The 18,728-nt window shown below is 41.8% G+C and overlaps 1 protein-coding gene across 2 annotated transcripts in view; it reads right to left on the bottom strand.

Moving 5' to 3' along the window:
• fa2h (fatty acid 2-hydroxylase) overlaps positions 1-18,728 on the bottom strand; it is a 52,197-nt gene that overhangs the window by 8,402 nt on the left and 25,067 nt on the right. For both annotated transcript variants that reach the window (XM_061677337.1, XM_061677338.1), the window contains 2 exons: positions 8,934-9,053; positions 514-656 (listed from right to left, as the gene is read on the bottom strand). In XM_061677337.1, the coding sequence (XP_061533321.1) occupies positions 514-656; positions 8,934-9,053 (263 nt within the window). The remainder of the gene's footprint in view (positions 1-513; positions 657-8,933; positions 9,054-18,728) is intronic.

The following is an 18,728-nucleotide window of genomic DNA, read 5'->3' as shown; positions in this document are numbered from 1 at the left end:
GAATGTGAGTGCGACTGGTTGTTTGTTTATGTGTACCCTGCGATTGGCCGGCAACCAGTTCAGGGTGTACCCCGCCTCCTGCCCGATCATAGCTGGGATAGGCTCCAGCACTCCCGCGACACTTGTGAGGATAAGATGCTCAGAAAATGGATGGATGGAATCAACCTGGGAAAGAGGCGTGGTACTGGACTGGTCCCCAGTCAATTACAGAGCTGATACAAACAACCATTCATACTCACATTCGCACCTATGGGAAATTTAGAGTCTTCAAATAACATAACATGGAAGTTTGTTGTGTTTTTTAATGAGGGAGGAAACCAGAGTATCCGGAGACTACCCACACATGCACACGGGAGAGCAGATTCAAACCCAGAACCTTCAACTGTAAGGCAAACATGCTAGCCTGAAGTTCCACAATGTGGAGATTGCAAACGATATACACTACTGTACATCAAACAGCAATTCATTCGTAGCACAAAAGAACTATTCTAAAATAGGAGCTGGGAGTCTTACCAGGAAGTCTTGGTGCTGGCCTCAAGGAAAGGATTTCCAAACAGTCTGATGGGCCGGTCGACTGGTTGATGAACCCAGGCATCATATTTCTCTCCTAAGAGGCCAACCTGCCACGCCAGCGGCTTCCTCCAGTCCACCAAATCCTGACGGGACCAGACCATGACAAGAGGGACTTACTTTGCTTTGCCACCAGCAGGTGGTACCAAAACATTAGAAATTTTTGCAAGACCAGCCTGACGGGAAAGCACTGCCAGTGTGTGTGTGGAGTGAGAAGTGAGTTGCTGAAATTTGTTTTCTTCTGACTGATTTGCTGCTGGCAATAATTCACTATTTCGTATTCAGACTTGTATTAAATTGTGCGGGACACAGCAGATAGTGAATACAACATTACGCTAAATGTCACATGTGATAGCTTTACGACACCAACGGCAATGTTTCAGGATGGTCGGATTGACATTTGTACACAAAAGCCATGACTTATCAGAAAATGCAAGCTGATTTGAAGTTCGACTGGACTGTGGATCAAAGATAAGACAATGTCCATGAGCAAAAAGACGATTAGGCAATGGGAGGTAGATTAAATCATTATCATAGAATTGCAAGGTTTGAAACATGAACATAATTTATTTTAGACACAAAGATGATCATTATTTTTGTTCCAGTGCTTATAGAGTGTTTGAATATATAAATTTGATAGCCGGTGTCAAAAAATGGTGAATTACTGTGGGGTGTTTGGCTGCAAGAATACAGGTGAGTGAGGCAAAATCTCATTTCACCGTTAACTGGCACCAATTTGGAATCAGGGCGAGAAGATTTGTCAAGGAAGAGACCGAGATTGTGGCTTTCATGAATCAGGAGAGCCGTTTTCACTGCGGCCAGTTACCCAGTCAATACCTCTGCGTTTGTTCTGAAAACTTACCGCCAAGTTAATAAGCTTTAACACTAGCTAGCAACGTTATTAAACACATTACATACTGTACAAACAGTACACATCTCCATTTTCAATGTTTACATTTTAGTTCGGTACGCTTAAGTAACGTCTATTTATAAAATACATATCTTAGATTGGATATTGGTGGATTGTTGCCATGGTACGATATTAAACTGGCATGCACATTCAGCCACTATGGCCCGCACCTTTGGAATAGCCTGCCAGAGGGCATCAGGACCGCTAAAGACTCCTGTTTGGTTTTGCTTTTAACTGATTTCTTAATTATTTATTAATTACTTGGGGGTGGCACGGTGGCCAACTGGTTAGCACATCCAACTCACAGTTCTGAGGACCCGGGTTCAAATCCGGCCTCGCCTGTGTGGAGTTTGCATGTTCTCCCCGTGCCTATGTGGGTTTCCTCCCACATCCCAAAAACATGCATGCTAGGTTAATTGAAGACTCTAAATTGTCCATAGATATGAATGTGAGTGTGAATGGTTGTTTGTTTGTATGTGCCCTGCGACTGGCTAACAATCCCACTGGCAGTTAGGCGAGATGGGCTCCAGCATACCCGCGACCCTAGTGAGGATAAGCGGTTAAAAAGCGTCTTCCTAGCTCATGATGGTCTTTGTGGCGGCATCCCCTGTGGCTGCGGCACCTCTCGGTCTGGATCGCTCTCACGGGTTTGTCTTTCCTCACCTGGACCCTGACTGCCTTTCCATGTCTCAACATGGAAAGGCTCTTTTTAGCGCAAGTAAAAGCTGTTCACTATTCTGGCTGATTCAGTAAAACCATCTCCATTTTATTTCCGTTTTGTCTTCCCACACAGTTATGGTGTAGTGATTGTAGTTGTTTAGAATGGCAATTTGTCATTTGTCTTTGCCACTGTACCCAAAGTTTCTCTACACTTCATCGTTATCTTAGCACATCTAAGGAGATTGGAACATTTATAACATAGCTGACAATAACTAATTAGGTTTATACAGAAAAGAAATGAACGAACAAAACCGAACATGAGTTGGTCTTCGAGCCTTTCCTTTTGAAGCTTTGGTTATCCTCCCGATCTGAACCTCCACCATGGCGGACAAACTATTACTGATCATGCGTTCACCTGATGATCCAAATCTATGTAAACTACTGCATATCAAATAATTAAGTTGTATACACGATACACCTTCCATCCATCTTCTATATCACCTATTCTCACTAGGGTCATGGTTTTGTATACACCTCTATACACATTTTAATAGTTAAAAAAAGTGAGACATTCCTGTATAAAATCATGCATCTTGATCACTTTAAAAACATAATTTCTGAAATCATGTTAATGGATAACTCCAGCTGCCCTATAGCATCTGCAGCACACACACCCTCGGTGACACAGTGTTTGTACCAAACTGCCAATTGGCAATAGCGGACATTAATCTCTGTCCTATTTTCACGGTCCCGGAATGACTATTACGCCACAAGGTCACAGCTCTTTAATGATCAGGGCCGCACAACGAACTACACGGCTGAACCCGACGGAACTGTTGTGCAGTGTACATGGTTTGGCAACTGTTTTCATGAGTCGCCACTGGTTTTGCTGCGGTTCAAAATGAGAATCGCCACACATGGCATCGCAACATCGCAGATTATAGCCAATCAAAATGCACATAAATTGTCACTCACACTCAAAATATATTTCCTGGTTTTAAGCAAGTGAGAGACAGTTGGCCAATGCTCCGCCCCCAAGCCATGTACTGTAAATACAGTATATAAAGCATCAAATATTGTGTTTTACAACATTACTTAACGATAGTCATAGTTTCTAATGTGCCTGTGGATGAAAAAGTAAAGCTTGTGGCCAAAATGTACGCACGGTCATTACCGAGCTGGGTAGTTCAAATGAATGGGAGTGAGAGAGGCTTTTTTTCAAATATCCACACACTCGCTTTTATTCTCACCCACATCCTCTCTCTGTAGCAACCTCCTCCTTCCTTAACTATTAGTCTGTCTTTTTATGGTTTATCGTAGGACATCCATATATCCAAACTCAATGTGCGGGGGTGAGTCGGCAAACTCAAATTTTTACGTGATGGTCCGGTCCAATCGGATTCGACAGCATTGCGCAGTTTTCAGCAGGCCTAAGTGCTTCTCTTTTTTTTTTTGTTGGGGAGGGCGGAGCGGTACACGAGTAGTGTTGTGTCATTCGCAAATAACTCATTAGAACAAATCTCTTTTGAGTTAATGCACTGAATGGAATCACTTCATGAACTGATTACGACAGTCCGTCAAAATGTCTTTATATGAACCAGTCCCTGGTGCAAAAAAGAATGGGGACCACAGCCCTAGAGAACTGGGCTAAATCAGTTGATTGCTCGATGTCATACTGCAGGAGCGTCATTAGGTTTTATGGACGGGGGGCGGGGGGTCTGAGCCCCCAAGAAATGCACTGAATGCAAGCAAATTTAGACCACAAAATTTCACAAAGACCTAACATTGAAGTGCTCATAGTAAAGCGCCACACCTTTTCATTTAATGAAGGAGTTGAGTGCTCTCTTCATGCTGGCTGCTGACATCGCACCGTAGGGCAGCAATGATAAGACTACAGCGTTAGCGCTACTGAATGAGATAAACAAGACTGCACACCCAGACACCTTGTTTATTGCATTGTGAAATAAGGTGAGTGATATGGCATGATCAATGATCCTCACTAGATCGTAGTCTGGCAGGATGTGACAACACTACTCTGCCTGTAGTCTACCCTTTTGAACATTACAATCTATATTGCACAATAACAAACCAAAGGAGGCCATTGTACAATTCACAGACTGAAAATAAAACTTAGGTGATACAAGCTGTTGCAAAATATTCATGCCCAATGACCTGCCAAACTGGTTTTCTTTACGTCACACTGGAAATGTGAGTGTTTCACATGGTGGGACGTCTTTTTTTTGTTGATGTTTTTTTTTTTTTTTTTTTTAGTTAAGGTACGATGTTTATTTAGGTTGTGGCAAGATTTGGGTTTCCAAAGGTTATGTGGTTTCATTCATCTTACTGTCACACCAAATGAGCATGAGTGTCATATTCTGTATGTGTAATGTATATTCCACAATGAACTGCATTTGAATGTCAAGGCAAGAAATGATCCTCAATAAAAGGAACATCTAACAGGATGCAGGCTAATTTCAAACAATTCTCTTTGAAATTAGTCATTGTTTCAGATTTAATAATTTATTTAAGAGGGGGGGGGGGGACTTTACAAGGTAGCATTGCTCTCCTCCGCCTTGCACTAACGTCATTATGCTCCTAACTATTTCTGCCACCATTGGTAAATATTTATCCTGAATGACAGAAATGCCAGCCGTATGCATTGGTTCATAAGAACAAAGATAACTATGCTGGTTTCCATGTCTAATATTGACAGGAGCACAAGGCAAAAGGGAACAGCCTGGTTAGAAGACTTGCATTGCCTTGAAAAGTATGACACATCTCAGTGAAACACAATAATAACGGTAGACCATATTTTGAAAAGAGAAAAAGCCCTCCCTATTATTCTTATGATATTGACAGTACTACTGATGCTACTTTAGTTCTCCAACAGTTGATGAAACAATGATATTGCTACACAACCTAATGTACATGTAAAACAACATTCTGGATTAAGTTTATTAGAAGTGCCCCTGTGCATAAGGCCAACCAGTCTTGCAACTGTTTTGATGCAAAAAAGCAAAACAACAAAACAGGAAACCAAATTTTTTCAAATTTTAATCCTTCCTCATAGTTCTGTTTGGTCTAAGTACTACTGTTGGATAAAACTACTTTGGCTTTCTTTGCAGTTCCTGTGCCGAACACCTTAAATGATTTTAATAAATTGTTCATACATTCCATAATCTTATTGTTTGTGTAAGAAATAATAATAATAAATGTTCCCCTTAAATTACATTATGTTTGGTATTAAGGTGATATCCAACCAGTGTCCCGTGATTTGGAAACTATCCAATTTCAATTAATGTATCTTTCACAGATTTCACAAAGACCAGTAAAGACTTCGGACGTTCCGCCACCCTGTGGTTAAAGGACACCTGGCTTTGTGAACGCGTCCCTGATGCTTAATGCTTCCGGGCTTCCAACTACACCAGGCAGACTGCGTTAGGAGTTATGGGGGAAAACAAAAGGCAGCGGGATATGCTTCTATACCAACGGAAAATGGTGTACCGGCATCATGGAGCTCAGCACACACTGCAGCCCGAACTTGGAGTTGCTGTTTTTGAACTGTGAGTCATTCTACTCGCTCGTGAGTTCACATCTTTCATCATCGCGGGTGTTTACATCCCTCCTGAAGTTAACACAAATGCCGCACTGCTAACGCTCGCTAAACAAAATTTTAAAAAAGCACCCAAATTCACACCTCATTATTCTTGGTGACTTTGACAAAGCTAAACTCAACCACGAACTCCTTAAATACAAGCAGCACATCGACTGTCCTACCAGGGAAAATAACATTCTAGACCACTGCAATACAACGTTAAATACAGTGCTATCCCCTGCGCTGCTCTGGGTTCGTCTGATCACTGATTAATTCACTTAACACCAACATACAGGCAAAGAAATTTGCGAAGCCTATGGTGAAAACACTGAAGAACTGGACCAATGTAGCAAAGAACTTCAAAGCTGTTAAGACTGCACAGACTGGAGTGTCTTTGAAACTTCAACTGGCAGCCTGGATGAATATACGGACTCTGTTACGTCCTATATCAGTTTCTGTGAAGAGGTCTGTGTACAAACAAAGTCATTTTGCAAGTTCAATAACAAAAAGCTGTGGTTCACTGCCAAACTTAAGCAACTTCGCCAGGCTAAAGAGAACGCCTATTGAAGTAGGGATAGAACTCTGTACAATCGCGCTAGAAACTAGCAGACTAAAGAAATTAACATCGCAAGGACAAATTATGCAGTAAAGCTAGAAAAGCAGTTCACAGATTCCGACTCCAAATCACTCTGACGCGGATTACAATCACTAACCAATTACCAGCGACCATTCTCCCAAGCTGAGAACAATAAAGGAGTAGCTGACGACTTGAACACCTTCTACTGCAAATTTGAAAAGTACACTCTCACACCCCACATCCACCTACCCAGCAGCACCACCGACCACCATCACACCTCTGAAACCCCTCCTGCGTTGACGATCCACAAGCAAACAACAAAAGATCAACAAAGCAGCAGACCTTGTGTCCCCATCCTGCCTCCTGCACGGACCAGCTCGCTCTAGTCTTCACACAGATCTTCAATAGATATCTGGACGGTGCAAGGTAGAATCCTGTTTCAAACGCGCAACCATCATCCCAGTCCCCAAGAAACCTGCAATCTCGGGTCTGAATGACTACAGGCCTGTCCCCCTGACATCTGTGGTCATGAAGTCCTTTTAACGCCTCGTGCTGGACCATCTCAAGAACGTCACAGGTCACCTCCTGGACCCCCTGCAGTTTGCCTACCGAGCAAACAGATCTGTGGATGACACAGTTAACATGGGACTGCAATTCATCCTAGAACACCAAGACGCCACGGGGACTTACGCGACGATCCTTTTTGTGGACTTCAGCTCTGCGCTCAAAACCATCATCCCCAAACTCCTCTTCTCCAAGCTTCTCCAGCTCAGCGTCTCGCCTGCTATCTGCCTGTGGATTTACAGCTTCCTCACGGGCAGGACACAGCATGTGAAGCTGGGGGACACCGGCTCATTCCCACGCACGACCAGTACCGGGGCGCCTCAAGGATGTGTCCTCTCGCCACTGCTCTTCACTGCTGCTCTTCTTCGAATGACTGGACCTCAACGCACCCGACTCTCAAACTCCTGAAGTCCAGACGACACCACAGTCATCGGCCTTATCAAAGATGGTGACGAGCCTGCGTATCGTCAGGAAGTGGAGCGGCTGGAGCTGTGGTGTGCCCGACACAACCTGGAGCTGAACACGCTCAAGACTGTAGAGATGATCGTGGAGTCCAGGAGGCATTCTTTGCCACAGCTGCCCCCCAACTGCCCTGTGTCAACCGTTGAGACCTTCAAGTTCCTGGGAATTACAGTCTCTCAGGACCTGAAGTTGGAGACCAACATCAACTCCATCCTCAAAAAGGCCCAGGACAAGATGTACTTCATGCGGCTTCTGAGGAAGCACGAGAGCGGTACACAGCAGTCATCGAATCAGTCCTGTGTTCATCCATCACAGTCTGGTTTGGTACTGCCACAAAAAGGACAAACTCTGACTGCAACGGACAATCAAAACTGCTGAAAAAAAATTTTTGGTACTCCCCTATCTACTTTTGAGGACTTGTACGCTGCCAGAGCTAAGACAAGAGCATGCAAAATCCCACATCCTGGTCACCACCTCTTCCAGCTCCTTCCCTCAGGCAGGCGGTGTCGAACAATGCAAACTAAAACTAGCAGACATTCCAACAGCTTCTTCCTTCTTGCCATTAACTTCTTAAACAGTTAACTTACAATTCCATTGTAACATGCTAGCAATTTTGTCTTGAGATTCTAGTCACATCTCTGTTGGGCCAATTATACATTATTCGTGCACTCACAGTAGTAGTCTCGCCACTCTACTTGCATATATTTTGTTGACCAATACTGGCCACTCATGTGCTTGAGAAGTATCTGCACTAGTTGCACAATGGTGAGTGCACCAGACTATTGTTCAATTATTCATTTCACACTGCTCTAAATGGCGTGAGGATTCAGCATCATTTGCACAATAGTCAAGAAAATTAAAAAAATTGTAACGGCATTACCACGTTACTGGTAACCTCTAAGTCAGTCTCAAAAGTATTCATTGTCAATTCAATTGTCTCAAAAGTATTCATTGTCAATTGACTGTCTGTTGTCATACTAGAGCAGTTCCAACTACCGGAGACAAATTCCTTGTGTGTTTTTGACATACTTGGCAAATAAAGATGATTCTGATTCTGACAGACTATCTGCCAGTGACATATAGCGAAAGCAGAACAATTCAATTCTCTTCCACTATATGGCAGAAGGTAAACAAGTAACATTTTGGTCTGTTGTTGTGAGTTTATATATATATTTTTTAAATGTTAAATAATATGTGCATTGGGTTAATAAAGGCTGGGAAACACGGAGGTAGAGAGACATATTCCCGCAGACTCCAGAGTAAAAAACAAACAAACAAACAAACAGGGACAGTTACAGAGAAAGGCAAGGTGAATGAACTGATGACCATTTACCCTTTGTCCACTTAAACAGTCCATCACTGGCTATTCACTTTGTACAACTTCATGCAATCCAGTGTTATTAGTTATTTTAAAAACAGCAGTTGGATGCTGACATAATATAGTTACAGTTATGTTAGTTATATGTGCTACCACAGTAAGCTATTACTATTGTGTTCCTTTTTGTTGAGAATTATCCATAAGAAAGTCTACCCAGAATAGAATTTAATTAATGAGACATAATGAAATAATCGAAAACATAAAGCAGTTTTCATACGTTTTCAAGGTCCACAGAGCTGCATAGATTGTATGGAGCATTCTGGTCATCGACTTTCTCTGTTGGTACAGCTGTTTTTTCTTCTTTCTGTTGACTGGTGTTCCTCCTCTCCCTCAGGTTCTGAAAAAAAAGATGATAAAGAAAGTAAAAACAGGTAAAAGTGTGAGTCTGGAACTGTCCCAAAACACCTTTTCTGTTTTGCATCAAGCCATGACAGAGAATATGGTCAACAGGTATAGTCCATATTCCCATCTTTCCTCTTGTGATGCAAGTCAAAATTCATCCTAACTCTCTTTCAATCTTCCCTGTGTTTATAGTCTGTTGCAATTGTGCAGTCATGACATGTGTTATCATGCTACATTACACCTGCATTGCACAACCTTTACAAACTTTAAAAATTGACCATTATTGAGAATGAATGAGAGGGTGGAATGCAGAAACCGCTGCTGCTGAGGTGCTAACATAGTAGCAAGGAGTAAAACTGAACGTTTTTTTTTTTTTTTTTTAATCAGTTTATTTGAAAGGGGACAATGCAGTTTCATAAAACACATGAAATACACATGGTTAAAAAAGCCAGAATTACCCAGAAGGCTAGTTTTCATCTGTAGTCCCCTGGCCATGATGTAAAAAAGCAGTAAAATACATCTACAAGACAATATAATATAGGATACATAATCAAAGACTTACTATACTATTAAAAGAGAATAAAACCACAAATCATTTGATCATAACAAAAAAAAAAACATCATAACATACTTGTCTTTTAGTGTTGGCAGCTATAGGTGTTAACTAGCCACATTTTCAGTTTTTTTGTGAAGGCCTTGTATGTTGTAAGCAGTTTAACCTCCTCAGTTGTTTGCTTAAAGTCATCTATTGACACTACAGTTAAAGTTCACTGTTAAACCAAACTCACATAACAAAAGAATTACACCGATTGAATGGTGAAATACATCACAGCCTTTGTTTCTTTCTTCGTTTCTGTTCACAAAAATCACTAGCTCAAAGGTAACACGTAAAGAATGAAAAACACTATAGACGAGCTAACAGAAATTAGCATTTAACTTGCAGCACTTATATCTCTCAAAATAATGAATATTGGTAAACAAACGCTGTATAACCACATACAACAGGTAATATAACAATACTCTGGCATATATTCTTGAAACTCTGTGAAAAACAAGTTACAATAACAATATTTGATCGCGACTTCTACTTTTTGTTTGTTACTGCGAGTGTGTATTTCATTGCATGTATCACACTGCCTGTCAGAGGATAAGATGTGCACAGAAGGAACAGCAATTGTCAATAAAACTAAACCCCAGTTGCATCAAGAAGTTCAAAAGTGTATTGCAGCACATGAAGCAAATGATGCCCCCACCATGTTGCAATTTATTATTTATTGGGATTTCCTAATATAATTTGTATTTATTCAATTATAGTACATTCTTATTTTTAAAGTTACTTTATGTAATGTATGATTATTGCTGATATCGGATCAGACTGATATCCGTATCGGGCGAAAATCGGTATCAGATCGGAAGTGAGAAAGTTGGATTGGTACATCCCTATCGAAAATAGTCCGCAAACCGGAGAGAACGAGACGACATGCGGTTGTGTAAATTATTGGAAGTTCACCGGTGAGCAAGAGAGCGAGCAAGTCGCTATCACGAGCTTGGCGTCTCAGTACCGCGGCAAATGATTGACTATCTACCAACCAATCACCGTAAGGTTTGTTAAAGATGTCATCGTGTAGATCAGTCTATCTTAGCGCTGCATGTAGTAGTTTGTCCCAGTGGTGCTGCCATACAGTATTACTTATTTACTGTTAGAATTTCATTTCATGAGGAGTAAAATGTGAATGTTCTACCAATGCTCTGAAGAGTTGTTGACTTTGGAGGTGCATTTATCAGTATAGTATTATGGTGGACAATAAGATATAACACAACCCTAGTCTCAACTTCACAAACGGTTTTCTATTGTACTTGTAGTTTCTGCTCACTTTGGTCACTTATTTCGGAGACACCTCCAAATCAATATTGCGATTATGAATTCATATGCTTTTATTTCATCAAGGTCCTCTTCATGTATTTTTCAACAAACACAAGCAATACATTTATCTGTATTACAATAAACAACACATTCATTAAACATTAACTGTTTGGTCATATAGGTTAGGTTTATACTAAAATAAAGGCAAATGGATCATGAATTCATAGGAAAGAGTTTATTTACCTACATCAATTACAGTTGTAAACTTACTAAACACTGGCTTGTAAAAAAATATATAAATCTGTCAAACAAGTGCGGCGTAAACATAAGTATATAAATCAGATTACAACAATAATGCAAACAATGCTTTGCTACTTAAACATGTCCACCTTTTCATGTTTCACAAAACATATGTAAACGTGGACTGTACTTCTTAAACACTGAACTTATCTGTAGACAGTCTGTGAATACATCAATAAAATATACATACTGTATAGATGAACGAGACATTAGTCGCCATTAAGGTATATGGTACTGCACTGTACATTTGAACTGTACTTGGCAGCCGTGGCCCAATGGTTAAGATCCCTGCCTGCCTGGGGGAGTTAGGTTCAAGTTAGGTTAGGACCATCCACAAATATCAACCGGACTCACGGCTGTGGTGGCCTTGAACAAGACACTGATACCCCGGGGGCTTCAGCTGCCCCCTGCTCCAGTGTGTTCCACTAACAAGTGTGTGTGTTCACTGTGATGGGTAAAATGCTGAGAACAAATCTCGTGTGAATCCATGCATGTTCATGACAATAAAGGTCATTCTTCGTCTTTTTCTGTAAAAATAAAACAAATAAAGCCTCCCGAGCTCCACTCAGTAATATGGAGATAATACTCTCAAACATGTCCATCAGTGATCCATTTCTTTTGGTATTAGGCCCACTTGACGCACTGGTGGTCGTCTTTTTTTTTTTTTACACCCATGCAGTTGTCATATATGGCTTTGTGATACTTTCGTAGATGCTGAAACCAGTTTGTAATGTTACCCTTTGTTATAGCTATGGTAACAACTAGCAGGGCGACAAGTCCTTAGTCTGTGACGCATTGTCTTTCCTAAATTAAGAATAGGCCCAGACAACCAAAGTCCTACTCCAAATTTGAAAACAAAGTCCCCTCTCAGGCGAGGCCATTTTCAAAGATATCGTAGCGCAATAACTTTCGTTTTGCTTCTTTTGTTGTGTTGGAGCCATGGAGTGCTCTTTTTATTTATAGATTTAGAAAATGTTTATCTTCAAATAAAAAGTTTGAATTTGAGAAAATTCCTTGAATTTGAACCTTGCTTAACTTTCATGTTTATGGTTGATTTTTGTTGCACTGTGTTTTAAGCAACAGTTACTTTAGGTACTGTGTTCAAGAGTGACTTCCTGGTCAATTCCACCACATAAACAAGCCCGACAGGGCATAAAATGTCAAAGCAAGACTCAAGAACATTTGAGAATCAATATTTTGGTAAATTCCTAGCTGAGTGCTACTCAAAGAGAACATTGGTGCTATTAGTGTATTACAGTATTTATAATTCCCTACAACAAAGATAGTTTGCAATTGTTGGTAATCAGAGCTGTAGAGAATTAACAGTAGACAGAAAGGTAGAAATGGTGATAGAAACGGGAAATGGCGCGTCATCCCCACGATATAGAGTATATCGCCATATTGCATGGCACGAAATACTGGTAAACAAACCATTAAACATCTGACTGACTGACTTATGTGACTACAGACTGTGCACAACCCAAACTAGACTCAATTGTTTACCATGAGCTTCCGTTCATGTATGCATATTGCACAATAAGCACGGCTTCCTGCGGTCTAAAAAAAACACTACAATATCTATACAAACAACATTCCTCCTACTCAGATTAGGTTTTCAAATGAAACACAAACAAAGTCAATCTCAACTCAAGTATCACACTTCTATGTTTATCCAAAATACTTCAATAATCCCACACTGACCAATAGCCTGAATTACAAAATTAGTTAGTGCTGCCTCTCCATGTCAATGTATATTTTCTATTGGATTATACTTATTGCCGACATTGCATATACCCAGTATATTTCATGATGCCAAGCTTGCAATAACATACACGGATGCCTTAAAAGACGCTTTGTTTTCATAAGCCTGTATAGTGTTTTCTGCTGAATGCGGGGAGCTCGTCAAGGTCATTTACCTGTTAGACTTTTACTGAATTCCATGATGGTGTAACTAATGTTGCACCAAGTACCGATACCAGTACTTTAACGGGGTATGTTAATGAAAAAAAATTCAATTTTCTTTCTTTTGTTTTGTTTTATTTTATTTTGGGGGGAGTACCGGTAGTTTAAATTAATAAATAAATGCTGTAAATAACTTCCGCAACAGCGCTCAATTCATAGTGTCTGAAAGGCCAGTCCCCAAAAAGCCGACAGTCAGCCAATGACTGCCTGTCTTCCAACAAGTTGTGTGCGTGCGACAATGTGGGAGTTGGGAGAATGAAATGGCTTCAACCTGCCGACTATCTTCAAACTATCTCTTGCAGACATGTTAGCATGCATTAGCAGTAGCCACTGGGACGTAACCTCAGAGTTAGCTATGTGGCCAAAGTCAGTGTTATATGCAGTGGATTCTCCTATGCCGTCAGGGAAACTCTGCATTTGATGCACACGAGTCAGTGTTACCAGCAAGAGATCGATAGCATCGATAGTATGCGTAAATGCAAATCAGTCGCCTTTCAGTCAAATTCGCCGTTTTGAACTCAAAATAGGCCATTTACGTGAATCGTATAGATCCGGTGAGTTTTTCCTCGATGGGGGGGGTGTTCGCCGTCACCGTCGCTGTCGTCATAGGCTGTTTCATACTCCTTGAATGCTGGCAGCTCGCTGAACAGGTTGGAAACGTGGCTAGGACTAAATGGAACAGTCCTGAAATGGTTCAGGTCCTACCTGGAGGAAAGGAGTTATTTTGTAACCATTGGAAGACCTATGGGGTCCCTCAAGGGTCAGTTCTTGGACCCCTCCTGTTCAGCCTGTATATGCTACCCTTGGGTCAAATTCTCCAGAACTTTAATTTTGACTATCATAGGTATGCAGATGACACACAGTTATATATAGCATTGTCTCCAGATGACTATAGTTCAATTGAGCTGTCTAAAACAGATAAATAACTGAATGCGCCTAAATTTTCTTCAATTAAACCACAACAAAACTGAGATAATTGTTTTTGGCAAAAAAGAAAAGGGGATTGCTATTAGTAAATGCCTGGAGTCACTCTCTTTAAAAACCAAAGCCCAAGTCCGAAACCATGGTGTTCTGATAGATTCCGACCTGACTTTCAACAGTCATATCAAATCAATTACTAAAACTGCCTTCTACCATCTGAACAACATATCCAGAGTGAAGGCTTGCATGTGTCAAGCAGACCAGGAGAAGCTCATCCATGCTTTTATCTCAAGTAGACTTGACTATTGTAAATGTCTTCTGACTGGACTCCACAAAAAAGAGCATTAAACAGCTGCAGCTCGTGTTAGAGTTCTGACCAATTCTGAACCCAGTAGGGCTCTGAGATCGACAGACTCCGGTCAAACAGTGGAGCACAGAGTATAAGAATAAATTGCCAACAGAGGTGACGTCAGTGTGCATGTTTTTAAGTCCAGGTTAAAAACTCTTCTTTTTCACCCATGCTTTTTTGAGCATTTCCACTTTAAAATGATATTTTTTGCACTGTAACCTGTTTTAATTGTATTATTATTTTCTTTCTGTTTAAAATGTTTATAAGCTGTTTTTTTCTCGTTTTTAAATGCTTTTAATCATGTAAAGCACATTGAGTTACCTTGTGTATGAAATGCACAATATAAATAAATTTGCTTTGCTTTGCTTCAGTCTTCCAGATTGCTTAATTTATGTTAAAATCATAAGAAATTCTTTGCGGGGGCCCGAGGGATACCACTCAGACTACCCCTACTTTTTTTGTCACCTTTTTCATGCCTTTGGTGTTTGCATGGTTGTGTTAAGAATGGGCTAATTCCATCCCTCCATCCATTTTCTTTACCGCTTATCTTCACTAGGGTCACGGGCTGCTGGAGCCTATCCCACCTATCTTCGGGCGAGAGGCGGGGTACACCCTGAACCGGTCGCCAGCCAATCGCAGGGCACATAGAAACAAACAACCATTCGCACTCTCATTCACACCTACGGGCAATTTAGAGTCTTCAATCAACCTACCACGCATGTTTTTGGGGTGTGGGAGGAAACCGGAGTGCCTGGAGAAAACCCACCCAGGCACGGCGGGGCAGGGATTTAAACTCGGGTTCCCAGAACTGTGAGGGACATGTGCTAACCAGTCGCTCATCGTGCCGGCTGGGCTAATTCCATTATTACATAATTTTTCAAGTTTATCATAAAGTTTTGAATTAAGAACAATAAATATAAAATGATGTGAAGTTTTCATACCACTACTTTTACTGAAGTTTTAGATTTTTGCCGGGGTTTCGTTTCAGTCCCGGTGTCAAGGTACTTTATGCAGGTATAGGATCAAAGTCAGAATTTTGGTATTGTGACAATACTAGGTATAACCGTGACAACAGGTGCTGTGAATCATCGTGCGAACCTATCGCAAATAAATTAGCAACAAGTAAAATAATAACATTACATGTAGAAATAAAAATAAAACTCAAAATAAATACAGCGGAACCTCCCTAAAGGCTCTGGATGTTGTGGGGCTGTCCTGGTTGACACGCCTCTGAAACATCACGTGGACAGTGCCTCTGGATTGGGAGACTGGGGTTGTGGTCCCCCTTTTTAAGAAGGGGGACCGGAAGGTGTGTTCCAACTCCAGGGGGATCACACTCCTCAGCCTCCCTGGTAAGGTCTATTCGGGGGTGCTGGAGAGGAGGGTCCGTCGGGAAGTCGAATCTCAGATTCAGGAGGAGCAGTGTGGTTTTCGTCCTGGCCGTGGAACAGTGGACCAGCTCTACACCCTCAGCAGGGTCCTCGAGGGTGCATGGGCGTTCCCCCAAACAGTCTACATGTGTTTTGTGGACTTGGAGAAGGCGTTCGACCGCGTCCCTCGGGGAGTCCTGTGGGGGGTGCTTCGGGAGTATGGGGTACCGAAACCCCTGATACGGGCTGTTCGGTCCCTGTACGACCGGAGTCAGAGTTTGGTCCGCATATCCGGCATTAAGTCGGACTCGTTTCCGGTGAGGGTTGGACTCCGCCCTTTGTCACCGATTCTGTTCATAACTTTTATGGACAGAATTTTTATATGCAGCCGAGGCGTAGAGAGGGTCCGCTTTGGTGGCCTCAGAATTGCGTCTGTTTTTTTCAGATGATGTGGTTCTCATCAAGATCCTGCCCAAGAGGAGGAGTTCAAATATCTTGGGGTCTTGTTCATGAGTGAGGGAGATGCAATGGGAGATCGACAGGCGGATCGGTGCAGCGTCTGCAGTGATGCGGACTTTGTATCGATCCGTTGTGGTAAAGAAGGAGCGAAGCCGAAAGGCGAAAGGCGAAGCTCTCGATTTACCGGTCGATCTACGTTCCTACCCTCACCTATAATCACGAGCTGTGGGTCGTGACCGAAAGAACAAGATCCCGGATACAAGCGGACGAAATGAGTTTCCTCCGCAGGGTGTCCGGGCTCTCCCTTAGAGATAGGGTGAGAAGCTCGGTCATCCGGGAGCATCTCAAGAGTAGAGCCGCTGCTCCTTCACATCGAGAGGAGCCAGATGAGATGGCTGGGGCATCTGATTCGGATGCCTCCCGGACGCCTCCCTGGTGAGGAGTTCCGGGTACGTCCCACCGGGAGGAGACCCCGGGGACGACCCAGGACACGCTGGAGCGACTCGGTCCTTCGGCTGGCCTGGGAACGCTTCGGGATCCCCCCGGAAGAGATGGATGAAGTGGCTGGGGAGAGGGAAGTCTGGGCGTCCCTGCTAAAGCTACTGCCCCCGCGACCCAACCTCGGATAAGCGGTAGAAAATGGATGGATGGATTAGATAAAATATTTTGTTAATATAGTCAGCCAGAGCTGCGAGGAATGCAAAGTGATCAATATTGGAGATGGAATGCGACTTTCACCATCGTTCCTGTCATACTGTGTTGTGTATTTGTGTTTGCACATTGATCCTGTTTTTTGTTAGTTTCCCATTAAAAAACATTCAAGCAACAAGGGTTTCACTGTAGGGTGAAAGCTGCAGCTGGCTACCAGTGTGGACTGAATGGGTGGCAACAATGAGAAAATGCCAGTATTTTGAGGGTAAAAGTCTGTCAGCAACATATTGAGGAAAGAAAAAACTGAACTGAACTAGAACTGAACTTCCAACTCATTTATGTAGAAAATGAACTTTCCCAACACTATGGGTAGCCCATTGTCATATTAGTAGGCTTTATACGATCAGGATTTTTGGGGCCGATCACCAATCACCGATCAGCGAGTTTAAAAAAACGATAACCGATCACCGATCCAATCACAAGATGGAGCAATGTGTCTATTTAAATGACCTGTTCATTTACTGTATATACTTGTGTACTTAATTGCTCCAAAAATTATATTCACAATAAATAATGTATCTTTGTTCTTCTATTAGATGGCAGGAAGTAAATAGAGTAATTAATGTCTCCACTTTTTGTGACATTTTTGTTTGTTGGTGTGCCGTGAGATTTTTCAATTGTAAAACATGTTCCTTGGGTCCATAAAGGTTGGAAATCACTGTTCTAGTCAGATCGTGTATTCTAATCAACCAGGTCAAACCAACATTAAAACATGACAGAAATAATGGGTGCTAACTTACTGTAATTAAATTACTTTATTGTAATTAAATTACTTCACCCACACCGAAACTTCAGAGCCTAATTCGACAGAACAGCGGCATGTTTACGTACAACCGTTAGTTCTAGCACGAGCTTGCTAGGCTAAATAACGTTTTTGTTGCCTGCTTGCGAGCTGTATCATATTAAAAGTACGTGAACGAACATCCTCTCCTGTCCTGAGCACCGGTGACCAGCAACACACGTTTTTCTCCATTTTGTCCTTAAAATACAGTCAGCGCGATCCACTCTTGTTGTCGTCACCACGGTAACGAGTGTATCCGGTCGCATTTGAGTTGACAAGATAAAGCCCAATGATCGTAAAACGGGATGCGGTGGTATCGGAATGCAACATTTTATTGCAGGAGTCTGATATAGTGCAATCGTGAAAGAGCAAATTTGTCTTTTAGTCTGCATTATGTGTTGTCTGTTTCAGACATGTTGTCTGTCCAACACCACCAACATGTTTTTTTTAGTTTTTTTTATAACTTTATTGGCCGTCAGATATTTACAGTACAACGTCAAAAGACAAGGCTAAAAATAAACTAGCTTTTGGATTCAAATATACTGTGCACGATGGCAACGCGAAGTAAATATCTTTTGCTTTCGGCGAATTATTACAATAAAGCCGATCAGCAAAAAATGCTAATTATCGGCTGATACCGATCAGGCCGATAAAATCGGTGTAAAGTCTACATATTACTAATGACAGCAATCATAGTAATACACTTTTTAAGTCTGCCGCACACCGAGTGACGTGGCCAAACCATACTAAACTGTTGTGCAGTGTGCGTGGTTTGGCAACTGTTTTCATGAGTGTCAAACCATTCTGCCACTGGTATTACCGTGATTCCAAATTTGAATTGTCGGTGCACACCGTCGAAGCGTCGCAGATTAAAGCCAATCAAAATGTAAATCAGCTTTTACTCACGCACAAAATACATTTTTGGGTTTTAAGCTCGAGAGACACCAAACAGC

This window comes from Phycodurus eques, chromosome 5 (genome assembly GCF_024500275.1).
Source record: "Phycodurus eques isolate BA_2022a chromosome 5, UOR_Pequ_1.1, whole genome shotgun sequence".
Taxonomy (NCBI): domain Eukaryota; kingdom Metazoa; phylum Chordata; class Actinopteri; order Syngnathiformes; family Syngnathidae; genus Phycodurus; species Phycodurus eques.
This window is presented reverse-complemented; position numbering and strand designations above follow the sequence as displayed.